This window comes from Rhodnius prolixus, unplaced genomic scaffold, assembly GCF_049639745.1.
Source record: "Rhodnius prolixus isolate KJV_2025 unplaced genomic scaffold, Rpr scaffold_3, whole genome shotgun sequence".
Lineage (NCBI taxonomy): Eukaryota > Metazoa > Arthropoda > Insecta > Hemiptera > Reduviidae > Rhodnius > Rhodnius prolixus.
The window spans coordinates 12,578,779-12,601,699 of record NW_027411603.1 but is presented as its reverse complement, the minus strand read 5'-3'; the positions used below and the strand labels follow the sequence as shown (position 1 = coordinate 12,601,699).

The 22,921-nt window shown below is 31.4% G+C and overlaps 1 protein-coding gene across 1 annotated transcript; it reads left to right on the top strand.

Annotated features, from left to right (window-relative positions):
- The first annotated feature begins 483 nt into the window (after positions 1-483).
- LOC141453795 (general transcription factor 3C polypeptide 1) lies at positions 484-22,397 on the top strand. The gene is made up of 34 exons (XM_074127395.1): positions 484-1,017; positions 1,102-1,295; positions 2,172-2,311; positions 3,429-3,675; positions 3,779-4,009; positions 4,344-4,497; positions 5,459-5,675; positions 6,701-6,896; positions 6,969-7,081; positions 7,218-7,359; positions 7,620-7,797; positions 7,914-8,077; positions 10,044-10,281; positions 10,355-10,544; positions 10,634-10,724; positions 10,801-10,978; positions 11,506-11,677; positions 12,647-12,740; positions 12,855-13,168; positions 13,959-14,097; positions 14,196-14,333; positions 14,703-14,890; positions 14,967-15,075; positions 15,157-15,362; positions 16,110-16,344; positions 16,757-16,846; positions 18,091-18,242; positions 19,098-19,257; positions 19,361-19,446; positions 19,955-20,099; positions 20,186-20,664; positions 20,818-21,010; positions 21,094-21,184; positions 21,781-22,397. The coding sequence occupies exons 1-34, from the start codon at positions 936-938 to the stop codon at positions 21,930-21,932; spliced, it is 5,898 nt and encodes a 1,965-aa protein (XP_073983496.1). The 5' UTR covers positions 484-935; the 3' UTR covers positions 21,933-22,397.
- The last annotated feature ends 524 nt before the right edge of the window (positions 22,398-22,921 follow it).

Genomic DNA, 22,921 nt, shown 5'->3' with positions numbered 1-22,921 from the left:
ACATTGGGAGAACACGTCGTAAGAGCACTTTTTGGAGTGGGGTTGTCGCTAACCTCTAATGTGCCATTTTGTATTTTTTGTCACCAACATACTGTAACGGAGCATTAAATGTTTTTAGGATTCTGTGCTTAATAAAAATTCAACATCCTAAGGTCCCAAGTACGTAACTTCGCTTATAGATTAAGATTTACATGGAACTGACCTTTTAGTTAGTTTTACCAGAATTTTTTTTTCTAAAGGCCATCTCTAGAGAGCGCTTCCCTCTAAAATCATTTCTATGAAATGTAGGTTTCTTTATGAACTATAAAATAGAAAGTTGTGAATTAGTTATATAATAACGAGTTTGAAAAAAGAATAAGAACAATGAAAATTAAACGAAAGAAGAAATCGTTTCTACATTTTTTTTTATTCCTCTTATGTGCAGACATCTAGCGGACATTTTTGGAAAAAGCTAAGTACCCAGCGAGTAGTGCGCAGGGTATGGAAACAATTACAGTTTCTAGTCCACACCACAGCAGTTGAAGTGGAAAGTTTGAAAGAAGGTTTATTGTAGGTTACAGTTGTTAATAGAGTTGTGTGACAAAAAATAAAATAATAATAATTTTAAAAAATATAATTTGGAGTCGTCAGGATAACGGTTTCTTTTGGTTTATTAATAGCTAACTTAAATCTGATGGGAAAACATGTAAAGAAAAGACATGATTTGGAAATTTATAGTTTTTGTGTGTTCATCCGTTAAAAATTGCAGTCATTTTACTAATTTATTTTGCACCTACTAGCATTGGAGGATAGAATAAATATGAATTTGCTTATATTTATTTTATCAAAATCAATTAACTTTCATGACACAGCTAGCTAATTGTTACAATGTAACCATACAGTTATTAGTTTTCTGATGGGTCTGTATAATCAAAGTGAGAATTTTCTATTTAAATATGGCCAAGAGACAAAGTGATTTCGTGAGTGCAGTATTGGAAGAAATCGCACTTGAGGGTCTTGAAGGAATAACTATTGAAGGCAAGTGAATTGCTCACCAGTTTGAATGTTCTCGTTGATCCTTTCAGTTTTTATTTATTTAATTTCATTCTGTTTTTTCTGTAGCATTATGGACCAGACTAAATGTTCGTCCAAATTTTCTTCTACGCCCAGAGAGCGAAGATGTCCAGTGTTTTTTATGGTCTGTTATTACAAAACTCGAAAAAGTTGAATTTTTTTCGTTACCTTCACCTAGAAAAACTTTAGTAATTTTTAACAGAAGTCAGCACGTAGATGCATCTGGACACTTTATAGAACCAGTGAGTTATTTCCGAAATATTTTGAAACTATGTTATCTTAAGGTTTTTATTTTATGTACCCAGGTACTTGCTCTTTTTTCTTTCTTTTGTTTACATTTTTTTAGCGTTACATTTTTAATTTGTTGAAATCCTGAAGATTCATTCTTAAAAGGATTAATTTACAATTCCTATAATATTAGTTCTATGCTGAAAAACTTACTATTTATTGTGCGTACATTTTTAATTAATGAGTTCTCTTAAGTAGGAAACGAACGCAGTTTTGTAACGAAAAAGATCAGTTTAATTATAAAAAAAAAAGTTTTTTTTTATTGCGAACAAATGATTCACCAAAATAAACCAGTATTTAGTATATTTGGTTATTTTCAGAAAATCTCCGTGTGTATTAATAGATTATTGTAGTATTTATTATTTTACTCGCCCAATTGGTAACGTTTTACACATTGATGAATATCTGGTTGAGGGTTTTTGCTTCTAGATCCGAATGGATTCAAAGCAGAAAACCCTTACCTTACTATACTCTTTCATAGATTGCCCTCGTACAAACGGCTGGACTCATCCCAGTTTCCATAGTAGCCATATTTCTTTTACACTGCTTTTTCACTGTTAGTTTCCCTCCTAAATTTATTTATTTACTTTTTTGATACCTTCAGAACAGAAAACACGTCCTTTGGGAGCCCCATTAACAGCTCGGCGAGGGAAGGTTCTGCCATAAGAGTTCAAAATTTGTTTTGAATTGTTGATTTTTAGTTGTAAAATATAATTTTTATTTGTATGATGTCTACCATAATGTGAAGAAAAGCACAAGTTGTAATACTGTTTACTTATAGTTAATGTTATAATGTTATACTTCAGAATATTAAATTTATTTGTTTTTAGGATGATATATCAATTTACAACATATATGAGCATAAACCAGTGAATAAAAATGGAGAAATGGGTTCCTGCAGCACATACGATGAAAGAATTAACATTACCAGCATAGTTCGAACAAAGGAATTAAATGATGTACTGACACGGTGAGTAACGATCTATCCATTAAATAATAATTTTTCCAATTGATGCTCTTTCTACAAAAAAGTAGATTTTATCTAATCGAGATTAATTATCCTTTTATATTGTTATATATTTTTATATTTTGAGCCTTTGATTGATTATTTTATGGCCAGAGAACCTTATCGTGAGGTTTTTGGAATGAAATTTAATGTGATTGGCCTTTTAATGAACGAAGTGACATGACAAGTTACGCACTTTAGTGAAGAGTGGAAAGAGGAATGGAATGTTATAAGAAGAAACTCTCTCTCGGGAAGAAATTGGTTTGTGTCCACCTTGATGTTGAGTTTTTTCAGCAAAACACCTAGTGAGGGTTCCTCTGAACGAAATATGGTGGGAGTATTAAAAACGTTAGGACTAAAGAAGTAGAAAAGCATTCAGACACATTTATAAAGTCAAGATTAGACAGATTTATCCGCGAATTCAATTTTAGTCATAGAAATTGCTCTAAACGACGAATATATTTTCTCTTCCTCCTATTTTCAAAAAAATATTTCCTGTAACTTATCTTTCGTGGAAACGTATTTAGAAGCGAAGCTTCCAGTTTAGAAAATTATCATTCGCTCACACTGAAGGATTCAACCAAAAGAGACCACTCTAACCCGACTTTTTCTATTCCACAACATCCTCTCAGTAAAGGATTAGAGTTTAAGTTATGTCAAACTTCATTTCAGGTTTTGGCTAATTGACTACAACTTGGAAGCTTATTTCTTTCACTTCTTTTTCTGATACTTTAAGTTTAAACATGATTATTTTCATAGGAAATTTGATATGTGTACTATTTCTTGATCTTACTAGCAGTATTATTTAAAAATGATTTTAACTGCAACGACCTCAAAACATAAATATATCCTTATATACATGTATGTCGTATGAAGTGAATTTTGAAAATTTAAAACGATGCCAGTACTTCCTAGGACTAAAGTCGAAGTAGTTGAAAATCAATGTATAGTGATGAGTATTAATGTTTTGACCGACATTTTCCTCCTGTTATGTCTCCAGTCTTTCCTCGTTAACTCCTCACACACTATTCAGTCCATCATAAATGATACAGAATTTATTTTCGATTGCATTTTCTTTCAGTTGGGGCAATAGTTTAGTTATTGTTGCTCATCAAGAAGTACGAAAATTAATTTTGACAAATCCTGATTACAACCCGTTAACTGAATTGGGTATTTTGCAATACTGTGTGTTAGAAAGAATTGGGAGATCAAGATACCACGGTGAACTCACACAGGGTAAATTAGGATTGCAATTAATATCTGAAGATCCAAAATTGTTATTCTATTACAGAAAGCATTTATTTAAACAAAAGCTAATCACAAAACAGGTATGTTATTCTGCCCCTAATTTTTTTCTTTTCACAGACGTATCCTATATGAATGTAAAATTATGACTGTCTGTATAAATGAGCTTATTTAATTTTTTATTAGATATTTTATCTCAGAATTGGAAAATCTAATGCCACTGGATCGTTATTACATTTACCAAGGTTTTCTACAGTGGTTAAACAGAAACATGCAACGGATGGAGAGAAATTAATGGATTATATTCAAGTGCAGCCAGGACAATACATTTTGTATAAACATGTTTATGACATTTTGGGCAATACTAGTGACGTCAAAAAAGTGTTGCAGAAATACAAGCGTTTAAAAACAGAAATGGTAATAAGCATTTAAATTTAAGCATGGTCTAGTGTAATGTAACATGTTGGTCTAGTGGCCAAGAGCTTTGTATATGGGAGAACCCCAGTTCGTATCCCCGTATGACTTTTTTTATTTGTTATAAAAAATTGTTTATAGTAAAGTATAAGCTTCCACCCCTGTCTACGATACCTAATTGGTAGTTGGAAGTTAAGCCCTGCTTAAAAAAATAGGCGATTACTTTAAGTTTAAAGTTATTATTTTCATATGAAATTTGATGGATATTATTTATTGATCTTACGAGCAGTATTATTTAAAAATCCATCACTTAACACACTCCATATTTCACTTTTAGGTTCCTTATCGGAAAATATATCCCAATTCTAAGAGCAGCGATTGGAAAACAAAATCAGGTGAAGGTGAAAAATTATTACGCATTATAAAACTTTCACAGCATACAGGAAGCGATGAGGATGAGGAATTTGAAGATGACGATGAGGAAAATACAGGTTGATACTTAGATTAGCCAAAACATTATTTACAATTTTTAATGTTTAATTTTTACTAAATATCTTAATTTCGCAGTCGTTTTGGCTACAGTGTTTAGTCAGATGAATATTTCGAAAAAATTAACTTGCTAACTTTTTCTAGTAGAAGATCGTATTACCAATGATCAAGATTTTTTTCCAGAATACTATTTTTAAAGCCTCTAGATTAAATTAGATCATAAATAAGTTCCTGTTTCCCAAGTCTGCAGCCAAAAAAAGCTTATTGTCACTTTCCCTTGATCTACTTAGTACGAGAAACTCTCCCTTTTACAAGGGCCAGATTTTACACTCGTCAATTTTCCGTTTACGATCTCGTCACCAAGTGTTAAAGAGCTCAAATAGTAAACTAGGTAATGAAACGTATGTGGGTAGATTGGATACATGAGACAGTTTCCTCTCCATCTCTCAATATCTGCACATGGGAAAAACTCATTTTGACTCATTGTGGGACACCTACTGTGAGCATTGGAGTGCTTGCCATTTTTGAGTCTGTCTTACTCTAAATTGACATAATGCTAGCATTGGATGTGTAGTTGGTCCGGGTAGTGACTTTCAGCCAGTGACCACTAGATGTAACAGCATTTAGACAGATTTGCTTTACATTGCTGCTGATCTAAAACAAGCCTAACTGTAGCCAACAAGTTCCAACGCTTGGAGAACTACCCAACACTGTCTACAGGGCTTATCCAAACTGGCCCAAACTGTTAAACAATTCCTAACACTCTTTGACTGACATGTGAATAAAGTTAGCTACGTTTTGCCTAGATAAAATTCCTTTCTCATACCATTCTTATCACTATTCTTTTCCTACGCTAATTTACTTCCTTGTAAAAAATTTCTTTTGGAAATATTAATTTTTTCAAAACAATTGGAATGTTATTGCTTTTTTTAATTTTATTTTTCTTCTCTTTCACTTTTTTAGGTCTTTTAGGGTGCGGAGAGAGAAAACTGGACAGAGTCATAGTAAGACAGTGTTATGAATTTATAGAAATGGCTGGTCCTCGTGGTTTATCACAAGTTGCAGTTGGCCAATTAGCAGGTTTACCTTCTCTGCAAGCACGTAGTGTTTGTAAATACATGGTGAAAAATAAAATGTGCGGAATTGCATTCGCAGATATGGGACGGCAACGCGTCAGTCAGTTAGTAATTTTAATTCTCTTTATGCTTTTCAGTATTTTCAGACTTTAACTTGTTATTAATTCTGAGTTTGGAGAAAAATATTAGGGAGCAATGGAAGTATAGAATTTTTTTTTTACCTCTTTTTTTTTAATTCTTTTAATAAGCGTTAGTCTAGTGGTTATGAGTGTGACTTTATAAGTGGTGGATCCCCAGTTCGGACCCCGAGTGTAGCTACTTTTTATTTGTTAGAAAAAATAGTTTACAGTAAAGTATGTGCATCCGCTCCCGACCACGGTACCTAATTGGTAGTTGACGTAAAGCCCCACCTGAAAAAATAGGCGATTTCTTTACTTTTACCTTTACTTTACTGAATTTATTCTGATAATCCAAACAAACAAAAACAATGGATTATATCAAACTAATTTGCTAAATCTGTTCCTGAAGAGAATTAAATTAAAGGGCGTCATCTATTTTGATTACATTCAACTGTACTGTACTTTATTCAGCAAAAACTCATGCACTATTTTTCCAACTGAAAAGTAAACATCTCCATTAATCGAAATAAAGAAAAAATTAATTTAGTTTTTCGCCTTGCTTCGGCGTACCTCGAATATACTAACTCTGTTTAGAAACGATTTTAAAATCCTGTATCATATGCTCTGCCATTGCACTTTATGTACGTTCTAAACATGTTAAAATTCACTAATACCAGGCTTACGCAGCTAATTGCGAATAAAGTAACGAAAAGAAAACTGTATGGGTACAGGACGTGGCTAGATCTCGCGTGGAAATACGAGAGTGAAAATGGGCAGGATTGTGAAACTGGTAGGTGTTTATAGAGAGTGCTGTCAATTGTAGATTATGTATCATACATTTCTGGTAAGCAAAAGTTATCTACGATGAGGTTGGTGTTTCGGACACGGATTCATATGCTGGGACTGAACTAGTAGCCATGGTCCACTGAAACCACACCCAGGACAACAATAATCTCTTTATCTCTTTTTTTAATTTTTCCATTATTCCACTAACATTAATAATTCTTTAGATTCTACAGTAAGAAATATGATTCATCAAAATTTGCATTAGTGAACGAAATGAAGGAGGAAAAGACTAAACTACTACAGATGGTATCATCAAATCTCAACAGAGGTAACCTAACAGAAAATAGCTCAGAAAAAAATGGTAGCAAAAATGATTCGCCAGACCCTCCAATGAAAAAATTGAAAGTAGATGAGAATTCCGTAAGTAATACCTGTTTTCTGGTTAAGATAATAATTTTACATTTTATTACATCATTATTATTATTATTTCAGGCCAATTTCTTTAAAAATACTATCAAAGAAAGTTCAGTTAAACCTTCACAGGAAGAAATGGATGCTATCGAGACTGAAATCATAGATTCTCATTGTGATAAACCATGCGATAAGTAAATATTCATCATTATAAGTTGGATAACTGCTTTAATTGTATTATACCAAGCAGTATCAATGTATTTCTTATGATTTCGAATTATCTTTTTACTCTAATTGGAGCAGTTTTTACATATAATATCATGGTTTTAGATCGTTCCCGAATCTCTCAAGTGTTACTGCTACCGAGGTGTCATCATCAAGTTTGACTTTAACAATCTTGAGAAGAGCAAATCTAATTTTGCAAGCACTTAACACTCATAAAGTTATTCATGATCCCCAGAAACTGCAGAGGGTAAGAATTTCGTAAAGAAATATAATTGCCCTAATTATAGTATAAGCGACATCTTTTAATCATTAGAGAATTATTTCGTTGGACTTAATGATTGATAGTGTCAAAGCTACTTCTTCCCAACTTTTTACACACTTCCTCCGAAGTAAGGCCTTACATTTAAATACTATTATTAGTGTGGTCAGCTGTGCCAGGATTTTTTTTATTTATTTTTGAGCTTATCTATAATAAAATAACTATTAATATTAATCGAACTATTTCAGATGATAAATGAAGAGGAAGAATCGGAAGGTGCTACACACGTAGTCGACAGAAAATCAGTTCAGCGTCTCATCCAAAAATTGGAGTCAGATGGTTATCTTAAAAGGATTAAAGTTTCCATCAAAGGTTTTGGAAAATCAAGAAATATGACATTTATTTGTCACCCTTCGGTTGATAAAGGTTCAATAATTTTCACTTATACCAACAATTAAATTACAAAGTTTTTGAATTAAATATAAATAATTACATATTATATATGAAATAATAAGTAATTATATATTATGTGTTTTTCATAGATAATTCAGAAATTCAAAGTGCAATTGAACAAGCTAAGATGAAGCTTCCTATAATTACCAGAGATACAGTAAAAAAAAGCCGCTTCAACAGCGGCATTGAGTCTCTGATTCCAAATCAAGATAGCCCATCAAAACTTTCTCAGCCACTATTTAAATCGGATCAGGTAGTCATTTATATTATTATTATCTTTTTTATTTGAATGTTTTATTTGCGATGGTACTTTTGGCAATGTCTATGTGTTTTTCGTATAATAGTTTCCCAACTGACATTGGGTGCACCCTCGAAAGCCCCTTTTTGTCCTTGTTAGTGCTTTCCACTATAACATAAAAGGGTCCTAAATCCGTACTTTGATATGCCATATTTGTGTATCCATTTGTACTTTTGTTCGCCTTGGTGTAAATTTGTTCATCACTTACCTTGTTTGCTTCTTGGTTGGTGCTTACCTCAGTCAGTTCCATAGCTACCTTCACATCCGGTTGGCGCAACATGCTTCTAGTGGTAGGGACCGATCCACTCTCCGTCCCTTTACGCTTTCCAGCCACGTTCACCACCTTCTTGACTGACTTAGTAGGCATATTTGAGATTTTTATTAATATTTTTGAATTTTCAAAAAACGCTTTGTTATTGTTGCTAGTGTTTCCACAGTGTACGCATAGTTATGCTGGACGCATTAACTGTTGTGGCCATTTGCGTCCCATTTTTATTTATCATTTTTAACTTTAATTCGGAGCCTTTTTCAACGCATTGCCGGCCTTCAGACTGTGTTCTTTCGTTACAAACATCACAGATCTCACGGACCGTGAGATTATTGTTATTAATTTTATTTAATCATAGATACAAAATAAGCAATAAATGGGTTCGATTAACACAATTTTATTTAAATTAGGAGTATTTTTACAAATATAGTCGGGATTAAAAAGATTTCCGATAGAATTGATTTCATAGTGCCCTGAAAGTATTCCAAAGTACGTCTTCTTTCTAAAGACATTCAATAATAAATTCAAATAGTGACGTTACTAAATTTATTTACTTATTTAATTTTTTTTTTAGGTGTTCCTCAGAACTGAGGAATTTCTTCAGACAATTATTTGTTTTATTTTCAGCTTCCAATGGATTTACTCTCTCTCAGTACATAACCGTGGACACTTTCTCGGACCCATCTATCCACTTTTTCTTGGGTCTGCCCTTTCTTATTCTTCCTTTCGTTTACAGGCTAGAATTTTCTTAGTCATTCTTCCACCTTCATTCTTTTTATATGGTCGTACCATTTAAGCTTCTTTTCGTCTACCTTCTGGAACACATTTTTTGAAACGCTTATTTTCTTTCTTATTTCTTCGTTTCTTACTCTTTCAAGCCTTAGTATTCGCGCTTCCCTTCTCCAGTAATCCTTCTCGGTAGCAAAAGCCTTTTTCTTTAAGCCTTATTCAAGGTCCAAGTCTCTGTGGCACATATTTAGTAGTACACTCTGTACAAAGCTACTGTACATTGTCTTTTTTGGTTTTATTTAGAATATTGGCGCCCATATTACGGGGTTCATATGCCGATTGTTCTTTTTGCCTTACTGATGACATAACCCAAGTATTTGAATTGCTCAACTCTTGGGATTTTTATGTCTTCTTTAGTAAGGTCTTCTCCACTTGTTGTAGACATATACTCAGTTTTTGCTAAATTTATCTTTATATTTTTTTTTTTTTATGCCTTTATTGCTTTGCACATCATGTATTTCAGGTCCTTTTTATTGATCATCATTTGGTCATTTGCAGATGACCAAGTCTCTAAATTTAAACTTATATCACTTTGTACATATAAACAAGGGAAGGGATTAGCTCTGTGGTAGCTTCTGGATTCCCACGCTGTGATCTCAGGTTCGGAACCTTACAATCCTAGCAACTAACTATCCGGTGATGGACAGTTTTGTCTTCACAAGAGAACACGATATGGAGGCCGGCAATGCACTGTCAAAAGCTTTGGGCGCTAATGACCTATGATATTGACTCGTCTTTAATTAAAATAATAATAACAATAATATAAATAAAAGGTTTCAAGAAAAATTTGCAATTGGGTTTGAAAAATTAGTGACGCGATTTTTGCAATCTTGTTCTAATTTTCTTTGTTTCTTAAATTTGCAGAAAGCCAGTAAACGTTATGGTTTTAAGCCGAAATTTGTGAGAATGCAATTGCTTCATATTTACATGTACTATTTAGTTTATGGTTACGAAGGAGATATTAATTTTAGTCAAGAGGAAATAAAAAAAGAAGTACTTTCGTCACTAAATTTGGAGGAATCGTTGACTGAAGAGATGTCAACCGTTTACAGTAAAAAAGTGAATTGGAAGATGTTCATTCCGCCACTACCTGCTCATGACGGTAGTTTCTTCAATTTAGTTACTGTCATTAACTGCCATTTATCTCTTTTCATTCATTTCTATGTTTATTTTAGACTATGGAGAAGGATGGAGTCTTATGAGTGACCTATTGTTGAGACTTCCACTGTCAATATTTCTCAACATTATCAATGTGCCGTACCACATACCTAAACTCATGGACTATCTAGATCATCCAATTAAAAAGTATTATTTAGTGAAACATTTACCATCAGATATAGCAAATCATTTAACTTACAATAGAAAGTAAATATATCTTTACTTTTTTATTATTGATTTAATTTATGATACCTCATTTTTTTGGAATGTTTAATCAAGAATAATTTTTTTTGCAGGTATATTTTTTCAGTTAGTGAGCTCGTCACACGTCTAGCATATATTGGTCTCGTGCAAATGGGTCCTCAAAAGTTAAAAGAGAAGGATCAGGTAATTTAAAGAACTATAACTCACTATAAATTAAATCTTTTTGATGTTCTTCAAACATTTGAAATACTTATTTCAGGTTTTTATATATTTGAACAGGCATGCAATATTGTTTGATACAACATCCTCTGGGCCAGGTTACAACCATGTTTCTAAAGATGTGGAATATGAACAATTAAATTATCATTTTACAAGTAAAGAAGTTATTGAACAGTATTGGCAGGATTTGTGGAATTGTGCAATGAATACAAATTTAGGCAAGTTTTTCTAGAACTTTTATTTATTATACTGCTACTGCAGGAAATATTGCAATCTCCTTATTTATACAGGGATAAAACTGTGTATTCAGTTTCTAATTTACCGTAAGAACGCCAGCACTCAGAAAGTAAATTAATTACGACGATGAAGACACTCGATACCGTCTTAAATGAAGCAGATGACAAATGTATTCTGCATGACTAAGAAACCTCTGGCCTTCTCTCTGACCCTCTCAGAATTATGGGTATCCTATAAACAGTGTAAATGTAAACATGGCTACTACCATACTGATGAGCTTCACCTACCATTGTGTCTAAAAAATTGAAATTTTGTTGGAAATTTTTTAATTGTAAAACGGATGGAAGTCATATAAGTATTCCTTCTGAGATTTTTTGTTCGTTTTAGTAAAAGGAAGCTTACGTTCATTGCAGGAACCACTTAATCCAACCTCTTTGGGGTATGGATCCAAGAATAATCTCTGGAAGTATGTTTTCAAATCATAACTCTGAATAAATTGATTGTTTAGGATGTAGAAATACAATGACGGGACATCCCGTGGTTGTAGAGTCAATCAATACTAAGAAGATTTTGCTGGCTTGTTTGTCTCCAAAGACATTTGAAGATGCAAGAGCAGCCGATATTGGTTACATTCCAGGTGATCAACTTGGTGCCGGTGGATTAGATTCAGACTTATTTGTGTAAGTTACAAGTTTTTATTTAAATCTATTAAAAAAGTATTTATTTGTTTCCTCTTTATGACTACTGCTAGAAATTAAATTAAATCGACGTAAAAAGAATGAGTATATCTTTGAAAGACTCTGATACAAATGCCATGACTAGACGTCACAAGACGATGCTTATTTTCTTCCGAAGGTTCTTTTTGCTGAACTGTTAATTATCATTAATTTTAATCAATTATTGATACTGCAGGATCGAAAAAATATTTTAAATTTAATTTATATAATAAATGTACCGTGATGAAATAAAAAATAATAGTGACAGTTTAAACTTTAAACTTTAAAGTAAGTCAACTCCCCTTAATATACTGAATATATTTCTGAGGGTTAAATAAATAATAATTTAAATAATAAGTGTAATGTACTTAGAAAAGTATAATATACGTTCGGATTATACTATAAAAACAAAAATCTGATGCGAAAACTCGCACGACTTTCTCTTGCAGTGAAGTTTATTAGCAATTTGATTTCTCCAGTGTTTATCTTATATATTTATTTCTATTACTACCCATTAATTATTACCATTATTATTATAAGGTGCCAATATAATCGTAATTGTCATGAAAGAAAATTTAAATTCCAGAAGTTTTGAGTTAGAGAGTACGTTTCCATGCACTACTATTGTAAAAATGCTGTCACGAATATAATTAATTCTTATTTATTAAAAACTCCAAATAAAAAAAGTTAACAACACAAAGAAATTTGTGAAAGCAGGCGGCAGGGTCTAGAACTCCCAAACTTTCTAGAGGCAAAAGTATTTCCTTGCCTAATAGCATTTAATTAAAAGTTCCACATTAGAGAACTAGGAATACCGGTTTGAACATCTATTTTTGTAAAATCGTATGAAGACAATCTTATTTAATAGTAATAAACTTATTTATTTTTATTTTTTGTAACAAATCTACATTTGCTTTGCTTGATTTGACACAGCCATTTAAAAAGAAGCTGGTACTGGCCTAGCGATGATAAAACGGATGAAAATAGTACAGACAAAGGCATAATTCAAAAACCAGGATTAAAGGAGGTAGTAAATTATTCTTGATTTGTGTTGGTTTAATTACTGACTCTTTTTCTCTTATTTTTACAAATTCCTAAATTCATTTTAACAGTTATTTTACTTTTTTTTCCATTTAATTAGGCACCAAACAGAAGTTATGGAAGAAAACGAAAAGTCATACAAGGAAGCAGTAATGATAATGCTGAAGAAAGTAACAAGACCAAGAAAGGAAAGCTGGCGAATTTTGAAAGTAATGAAATCAAAGAAGAGTGTCCGCAGCCAAGCAGATTGAGAAAGGGAAATCTGTTATTAAGATCTAGAAAAGATAATGTTCGAAAAAGGAACCCTAAACATAAAAAGAAAATTAGGATTCTTAAACCAAAGAAAATGAGATTTGGTCGTAAGCCTTATTACGACCAAAAAGATAAGGAAGCCCTAAAGAGAATGGTAAAATTGTAAGTTGTATCAGTAATTAAGGTTTATTTTGTTTTATTCGTATTTTAGAATTAGCTGATAGAAACGTTGCTATCGACATTTCCATTGAACCTTTACTAATCTCCTGTAATGGCGCTAGTGCCTGAAGGTAATGAAACTCATTATTTACTTTAATTGAGATTTTCAATAGGTTTCAACAACCTACTTCCTCAATTTCTTTCAGTCAATCGCGATCCCATATCTTCACCCTCGTACATGAAGCTCTATTTGTTTGTAGTACTTAAGTGTAGAGAAAAACCTATGAGTCGTTTTCATAAATGTTACAGAAATAGCTAATTGGTAAAGTGGTATTTCGGCTTATGGAATTTTATTTATACTCGGAATTTAACATATTTAACTCTCCTTAATAATATACAAGAAGCAGGGCCGTACATTATGGTCAAATGGTGCTTTAGATGTAAACTATCCTCTCCTCTCTTTCAGAAGTACTTAATAGAAAAAAGAAATCACTTCTGGGACTAAATATGTTAACGAATTTGTAATTCAATTACATAATAAAAAAAAAGGAGTTCAGAGATTATATTAAGCGAAAAAATGTTTTTTATTTTTAATTAAGGTGCACTTGATTCTTCTGTCCATGGAATAACTGTAAATATTTAGCCCATAAAGTTTTTACTGTTTGTTAACTGTATTTTGTGATTATTTACTGATGAGCCCTCTTAAAGTAAATGTTTTTTTTTTACTCGAAAACTCTTAATTATATTTCAGTTTATTATATTTATTATAACAAACTCTTTATTATAATTTCAGACGAGTTGATTGGTCTTCATCAGAGGATAATATCCTTTTAATATGTAAAGTTGCTTCATTGTATATGTCACCAAACACCAAAAGGCAGGTTGCGAGAAATTATTGTGCAGTTCGTGAAGTATTGCATACCGCGTATCCTGTAAGTTTATTTATTTATTTGACATGGAAACGTATAATATATACATAATTGATTCTTAAAATATAAAATTTATGCATTAACTAATTTCATCCTTCAAGAATTTATCAAGAAATAAGACATCCAGAGCTTGTCAAAGACGAATGCATTATATGATGAGAAATGCATCTACTGCGCACAGTGTTTATATGTGTTTAGAAGAAATAAAACAAGATCCAGAAATAAATGATAAATTTAGTGTAAGTTGTGTTGTTTATTTAACATCGCTTGAATAACTTATTTTGATCAAACATTATGAACAATAAAGTTTGTGTTAAACATTTAAGTTTCAAGCAAATTTTACATTCTCAGTTGCTCGAATGGAGCACTTTCGCAAATCGCGCAGCATATAGTATGTTCTCAGAACAATATATATCTGAAATAAAATTTACGGTTCTGAGTTTTGAAGATTCAGTATTAAAATTTAATTTGGTTATCAAAGTCAAGTTCATCCCATAGCTATTTGAATTTTAAATAAAATCTTTTGAGGATTTAAAAGTGAAAGAAATTTTTTAGTTTAAACTGATAACTGTTTTGAGATGTTTTGTCTATAGATTTGTTTGTTTCAGCAAGCTGTAGAGAAATTAGATGCTATGTTAAAAGCACAAGGCCATGGCCCTAAGGGATGCCAGAAAGAATACGATAAAATATTTAATAGTTTAGTAACAACGTTGCTTAGTAAATTAAAGACAATAACTAATACAGAGAATACAACTTTAGATAATGTTTCCATACCAGATTCAATAGATGAATTCAGGTAAGTTTGGTACTTTTGTCTCAATTTGGGAACATCATCGTTATAAATAATTAGTTGTTTTTTTCTCTTTGTGTAGAGAAAGGTATGCAATAGTATTTCCGAAAAATATTAATCAAAAAAATGAATTTAATGAAGTGCAAAATTCTGTGGACATCCTTTGTTCAGTTGTCAATACGATATTACATGTAAGTGCATTCATTTTTTGATCCATCTAAATGGTTACATTATTTTCGGTGTTAATATTTATATTCACTTCTTTTATTTAGAGCTCCTTGTGTTGCACTGCAGACAAAACATCCTTTGCATATCAGTTGTTTCATGTTTATCAACAATATCCTGATAAATTATTAAGATCAGTTTTGGCCAAATGCAGGGCTACGTCAATAATATCCTGCAGAAAAAGATACAAGAGATGGAAACCAATTGGTGGATTTTTGCCACTTTCATCTTCCCCCTATCAACTTTCTATCACGTGAGTAATTTATTATATTTATCATTTAACATTGTGTCACTATCGTCGGTAGTGTCGGCTGGTACGCAGTTCAGCTGACGTGGCCTGAATAGGGCAAGAGAAAATCTAGGCGGTGACTCCTCACTTCCAGACACTCGGCCAATCCACTCTCACACAAATAACAAAAAGAAATTATAACAATAATGAAATCGGGGGGTGGGGTGAATAACTAAAACTTAGATGAGTACAAACTTATATTCAACATAAAAGAAAGTAGTATACAAACCCACAAAAATAAACTAAGGATCCTTCACCAAACACTTAATACGGAGTAATTGTTTGTTATAAAATGACCACAAAATAAACTAAAAATAAATCTAGTGCACAATAAGGTTTATTAATAATTATTTTATTTGTTAATGATTAATACTCCTGGCAGTCCCTGGTGGTTTAGACGTACCTAAATTTACGAGTTCTAAGAAAATAGTGTATGATTTTCTTGAAGCTTTTCAGTTTATATTCTCAAACCCGCTTCGGATGGTTTTTTCCTAGTTTTAATAGTCAACGGTTAGTTTTAAGTATTGTAGTAACTGGTCCAACCATTTTTAACAAGGCATTTAAAAAAATAAAAGGTAATAAACTATCGTTAACACTTTCAAAACTCCATTGAATTAAAAAAAAAAGACTTAACTGATTCAAAGTTTTTGAGTATTAAAAGAGAAGCTTTGAATCCTTTAATTTCAACTATCATTAGAATTTCTTTTTTAGATATGTGAATATATTGCAAACTAGATTCCAATATTATATATTTTCCGAATGTTATCGAGGTTTGAAACAAATTCTTGAAGAATTAGAAAAACAGAGAAATACTACTAAAGCAGCTTGTGGTAAAAGTATGATTAGCAAAAATAAGAGAGAACCCAGTTCAAATGAAAGTATTGTATTAAATATAAACAATGGCGGAGAATGTGCAAATGTGGTTGAACTCTATTCAGCAGGATGTGTGAGTATATTTTTTGTTCATTTGTTATTGTTTACATTTTAAGTGTGGATACTTAGCGCTCTCATGGCGAACAGTTCTATATATAATAATATTCTTAGATTACTTCGTATATGAAATCCATTTTGCAAAGAACAGTCAAACTTTGCCACAAAATTCATAAAAATATAATAGTTTCTTTCAAAAGTCTATTAATACTTACATTGGTTACTGGTTTAACCCATATACGGTTACTTACATCAAATCTAAATTGCCTGCAAATACTCTTAGACTATTTCATTGTTCGTATTTTGGATTTCATCTTTCAAAGAAGGTATAATTCTTCATATTCAGTAAAATATGATTGTCAATAAAGCAGTAGTTCTTTATGTCTGGTAATCAATGAATATACTATTTATTTATTTTTTTACTCTAGCTAGAACTGAATATTGAGTTTCCTGAGCAGCTCATCGTTTTAGATCCAAGAGTTATCAAAGCAGAAGAAAGTTATAAATTGATTGTAAAAGTTAGTAAACTATTCTTTTTAATAATATAATATATATTTACATTTCATCAAGAAATTAGATACGAACTCTTTACTTGACTTACCTTTATCGTTTCCACAGAATACGTGGTTAATTTTTTTTGAAAATTATAATTTCTGTCAAAAAGTGTAGGATTCAGTATTATACATTTATTTAATGGAACCATTTAGAAAAAAATCTGCTCGACTGCAAGAATCCTCTTTACGAGCGATAAAAGAAAGTGTGCTTCCCCAGTATCCCCATTTTTTAAAAATCCCATTTCTATGATAAGTAAGTGGCAAAACGTAAGTTCGAATGAAACTTCGCGATTCTCTATTCTCTAGACAACTCGAAACTATAAGATTATCAAAAAATTCTTACAAGGCAGTCGCATTTCTGGTGGGCCGATGTTTATCTACTCGGATTTTTGGCTACTCTCTTGATTCTATAACATATGCAGGTATTTAAAAATACAGTACGTATGTATGTAAATAAATGGCAAGCTTATCTGCACCCTTCCCTAAACGAATTAACCTGGGAAAGTGTAACTAATAAAAGCTGTGGTTTCATGTAAAAGTTGTGAAACATAGATGCCAGTTCCAAAAAAGTCTTGAAAAACTAAAAAATCTGTTAATTAAAGAGACACGACTGTTTGATTGATTTTGTCCATCCACTTCTCCGTTACACCTAAGAGAAATATAAAATTTTCGGATTTTTTTTTTTTTGAGTTACAGTGGATTCACAAATTAACATCACAGAGACGAGGTGTTAGATGCAAGAAAAAATAAAATAAAATCCTATGTCGATCAAGCCCAAATAGACATCTGTAGAAAGTGTGAAAAAATTTTGTGGGCATCGAAAAAACGTTTTTCCATTTTTTTGTAATGTACAAAAAATTATACAAATGTTTTAATTCTTTTAAACTGATGTGAGTCCATGAACAGATTAGACAGAAGACACACCAACCCTGTAATGTAAAAATATTACTTTGTAAACTAGCCCTGAAGATGACCTAGTCCCTAGGTCGAAAGCACGGCAGAATAAATGTATCACGACTGAAATGGCAATTATTTTTTCATCCTATTGAAACTATGAATCAGTCACCAAAAAGAATGAACAACAATTTAATTCTTTTACTACCTTTTCACAGTATAAAGGCTGTGGCATGTTTATGAAATTTTTTTATTTCATTCTTTTGTAAAGATATATTTAATTAATACTTCTTTTACTACTTTTTTTTCAATAGAGATTTAGAGAACTTATTTCCATGATTAAAGGCTCAGGTCCAAAAAGTGACCAAAAATCTCTTCTTAGTGAAGATGATGAGGAAGAAGATAACGAAGAAGAAGATGAAGGAGATGCAAATGCGGCTAAAAGAAAAAAGTCCACGGAAGCGGAGTAAGTAATTTCATCTCATAATAGTAGACCAGAAAGAAAGAAAACAATAGTATAGTTCATTTAAATTTTCGAATTAGATTAACTGTTAACTTTGGTAACTCTTAGATTTAATAAACCAAAACTAAGAAAAAAAGATTATTAGCAAATTTTTGTTAAAATCCTAGCTCATTATTTTTTTTTATTAAAAAAAAGTAATAGCATACTTGAGATAACTTCATAATTTATTTTGTAATCGATTAGTTCACTTATGGGATTAATTTTGTTTCTGTAGAAACCTTTTAGACACAGACATTGATTTAGGTATTTGCTAAAATAATCTGCAATTGGAGTTGTTTGCGTAGATAGAATGATATTTTTCAACTCTGAGAGAGAAACTTGTTTAAAAGAGGAGGGACAAAAGTTGTAGCAATATCGGATGTGAGTTAGAATATTTTTTTTTCTGTGAAACAAAAACTGAAAAAGAAGATGTAGTGAAAAAAAATTCTATGAACCCCTTCAAAAAGAGCCGTTGTAATTTTACTTTCATTTTAGAAACATTATCACAACAACTTAAAAAATAAAAAAATAATGTACAAAGGCCAATCAACAACCAAGATTTAGTAGTTGTTCATAATAATTTACAGACTTATTTTTTAGCATCAGCAATGCTCAGGGCTCTTTCTTTTATAGTAAATTGATTTGCATAACCCACTAATGTGTTCTGAAATATGTGAAATATGTGTTCTGTTAGACTGGGTCATGGATAACCAGCTCTTCCTGGACACTGACGACACGGTCAACCAAATCTCCCTTCAACCTCCTTAAAATGTTAAGCTCTTTTTTAAATAAATTCTCATCCATACATTTTTGCTACAGGAGCAACACCATAGAGGAAGAATTAAGTTTATCTAATAAGTCCGGCATTGTTAATCCTGCAACAAGGTTAGCTTTATATTTGATGAGAGATGAGCCATTCGAACATATAGATCAAAGTTTGCAGCACGCACATGATCTGTTTGTTTTAAGACCATGCAAGGTATGTGCTTAAATAGAGTTGTTATTGTATGCTAGTATGGTTTTCTAATGAGTGTAATATGTTATATTCGTGTTGTTACAATTAATTTGAGTTTTTTTTTCAGATCTTAGTACAACTTGACAGAAACAAAATTGAAAATCATTTGTTATCGGAAGATCTAAAAAATGAAACGATTACTGATTTAAAAAGGTCGGTTAAATTTTTTGTCAATCCTCATTAACTAAAAATTATATATAAGACTCCTTCCTGCCTTTCTATGAAAAGATGATGAACTGTAGAGAATAGATAATCATAATCGCAAATGCATAATCTGCTTTTCGCTTATAAGTACTCGTATCAATCAAGAGAAACATGTTGGTCGATTTTTTTATAGAGTTACAATCTTTCGTGCCCTCTGCTTGATTGTTAAAAAACTGAAGCTGTAAAGCCTTATTTAACATGCTATCAGTGTATATGAAGGGGCTTAAATGCTTAGAGTAAAAACGAAAATTAGAAAATATTTACGAATTGTTTACAAATGAGGTACTAAATATTTCAAAATTAATTTTTATTTTCTCAGTGGGAAATCTAAAATTTTGGATCAGTCAAATAATCTTTGTTTGCTTATTTGACTTAGAACTCTTTCTTTTATAGGTCGTTTCAAAACATACTGTAATATTAAAAAAAGGAAAATAGTGCATATTTTTTGTTCTTTTAGATTGTGCATTTTTCCTGAGAATCACACGGAAACTGATTCTATTATTGAGAATATTGAATGGAAATTTGATAGAACTTTGCTTATGACTGTATTAAAATATATAGAAGAGAAAAAAGAAGTTGGCGCAACATATGCAGATATTGAGGTACATGTTTTATTTTAATTCATTCTAATATTTTTTAACTAAATTTTCTTACTATCTTATCAACTCAATGCATACATATCTTCTAGGAGAATGTAGGAAGAAATCAAGAAATAGAAAGCATTTTGTGTATGTTAGTAAATAAGCAATTTATTTTGAGAAGTGGAAGTGTAAACGTGAGATTTATCCATAACAAGTACACGAAGCCATGGTTAATCAGAACGTATTATATTCCAAGATATATAAGAGAAGAACTAGGTAATAAAAATGTTAATACATGGTGTGCGCTATCTGTAGGAAGTGCTGGAAATAAAGTTCCACGTCTTGAAGGAGGAGCATCTTCGGATAAACATGTAGCTTCAGGAGAGATTAATAATGTTACAAATGAAAAGATGGACAATAGTGATAAAAAATTTGAAAGCGAACCTCACCTAGAGGATGAAAACCAAAAACATGATTTGTCTCAAGCAGACAACGATTCGAATAGAGCCATAATAAGGTCTAAAAGAAGGAAATGGGTTACACTTTCAAAAGAAAACTTAAATAAATTTGGGGAAATTAATGTTTCGTAAGTTATTTTTTTGTTTTTTCTTCACTATTAATTTATTTCTCTAATTTAAATTTGATTAGATCATATTTTATTCCAAGATATACAAGAGAAGAACTAGGAAATAAAAATGCTAATAATACATGTGCCTGTATAGTAATGTTTTTTTTCCAGAACTTTGCAAACTGTACATGTGTCTCTTCGGCCTTGGATCAGGGTTGACGGTACTTTAAATAGGAGGGTTTTAGATCGAATGCTAGGATCAGTGCTGGGTCAATGTTTAGCTGTTCCTGGGATCATCATGAAACAATTACAGAATCGTTTTTCTCCCGCTTTACAACCTGTCCATACTTTAGAACTTGTTGAGGTTCGCTTTAATAATTTATATCTAAAATTTAGAATTAGTAGTTTATTTAATTTTAAAGTAAATTTCATTTAATTATGTTTTAGATATTACAAAAATTAGGATGCGTTCGGACAATGGCTCTTAAAAGATCAGTAAAACCTAATTTATTTTCTAAAAAAGAGGCCTTCACTATGAGTAAGTTTTATACTTAATTCTTGTCTATTTTGTTTAGTTTGATTTCTTAATCTAAACGTTTTGTTTGCAATCAATTTATTCTAAATTCAATTAAATATATTTCATTTTTATTCATGTCTGTGGATAAAATACCATTTGATTCGATAAAAATGGTGTTAGTAATTAAAATTGTCTGGTAGAACAGTTGTGTAAAGGTTTAAATATAGTGTTATTATTTAATTTAGGTAGTAGTCAAATCATTCGCATAATTTGCAAAAAGTTACTCGTGGAAGAAAAGAAAAGATGAGTAGTGATATTTTGATTTCCAGCTTGAGCTGGTTTACTAAGTTTTGACGATTCCCCGAGTGCTCTGGTCTAGAGATAAAGGGACATGCCCATGAATTTGCACAATTAAGTACAAATCTTTACAAATCATATCTCAACTTTAAGTGTTTACTTTTTCTACAAGTTTCGGGTAGTTTTTCTCAGGGCCGCACCTTCTCTCATAATCCATAATTTATGGATATCTTGTAAATCATTGTACTTAATCTATGCCAATAGATCTATAATAGAACCATTAATCAAATTTTTATTGCAACTTTGATTTTTCTTCACAGGCATTGCTAGTGGATTTGATAACATTAACAGCGTTGTGATTGAACCAGAACTTGTAGCCGTGTCAAAATTAGGACAGTTTATTGGAAACAAGGCTTATGGAAAAGACTACTTAGATGCTTTGACTGATTTTAAACTTTTAAGTTATTCATAGCTTTAATTATTGAATTAAAAAAATATTAGTTTATTTATTTATTTGTAACTTTTTGTCTCAAGATATTTCAAGCTAAATAAATCTACTTTTAGTTTTATTTTTAAATTAAGAAATGTGCATTTAAAAAGCATATTCTAGCTAGTCATTTGAAAAATAATCAGAAAATTGTCGAGAGAAATTACATCTGTGCCGACCTTCGACATTGGGTTCTGTCTACAGATAACTCTGTCCATCGCAGTGTGCTGTGGGGCCCTAGGAAGAGAAAATCTAATGGTAGTGTAGTGCGTATGATATATTTTTGTAAATATTTGTGTTAATTTTTATAATTTTATTGTATTATAATTTTAAGTTTAGAAATGGAATATTTATAAAACTAAATATTAATTTTGGAAGAAAGAATGCAGAGTAGCATTAGTATGTACCTTGTAAAAATTTACTACTGTTAATAAATTAATTTTTTAATAATTTTATATTTATTATATTTAGAAACTTTTAGTCAGAAACTATGTTCTACATTTGACCGTTTTATTTATTTTTCTTTTTAAACAATTACATTGCTGGTAGGCTACCAGTTCCTTCTGCGCTATTATTTCCTTTGGCCTCAAAGTTCCAAAGAAATCGAAGCGCAGCTGCTCGATTGCAACTCCTGAGTTACTATTAAAACTATATTTTGTGGCCTTTTGTACCGAGATTGTAAAGACTTTCTAATGTTTAATGAGTGACATTTCTAACAAAACAAAAAATTAATCGTTAATTGAAGCTAACGGCATTACGAGGCTCATTATCTCGCATTTTCTTTGTCATTTGAAACGTTTTAACCACAATAAATGCATCGAGCACAAGTAAAGATCGTTTAGTACTTAAATGTATAAAATCTAACATTAAAACATTTTGCTTCTGATGTCTATTTCCAAGAGAAGATTCTCACGATATATGACGACACAAATACGAATAAACATCGAGTACCTCGGCGATCTGCGTAATGCAGG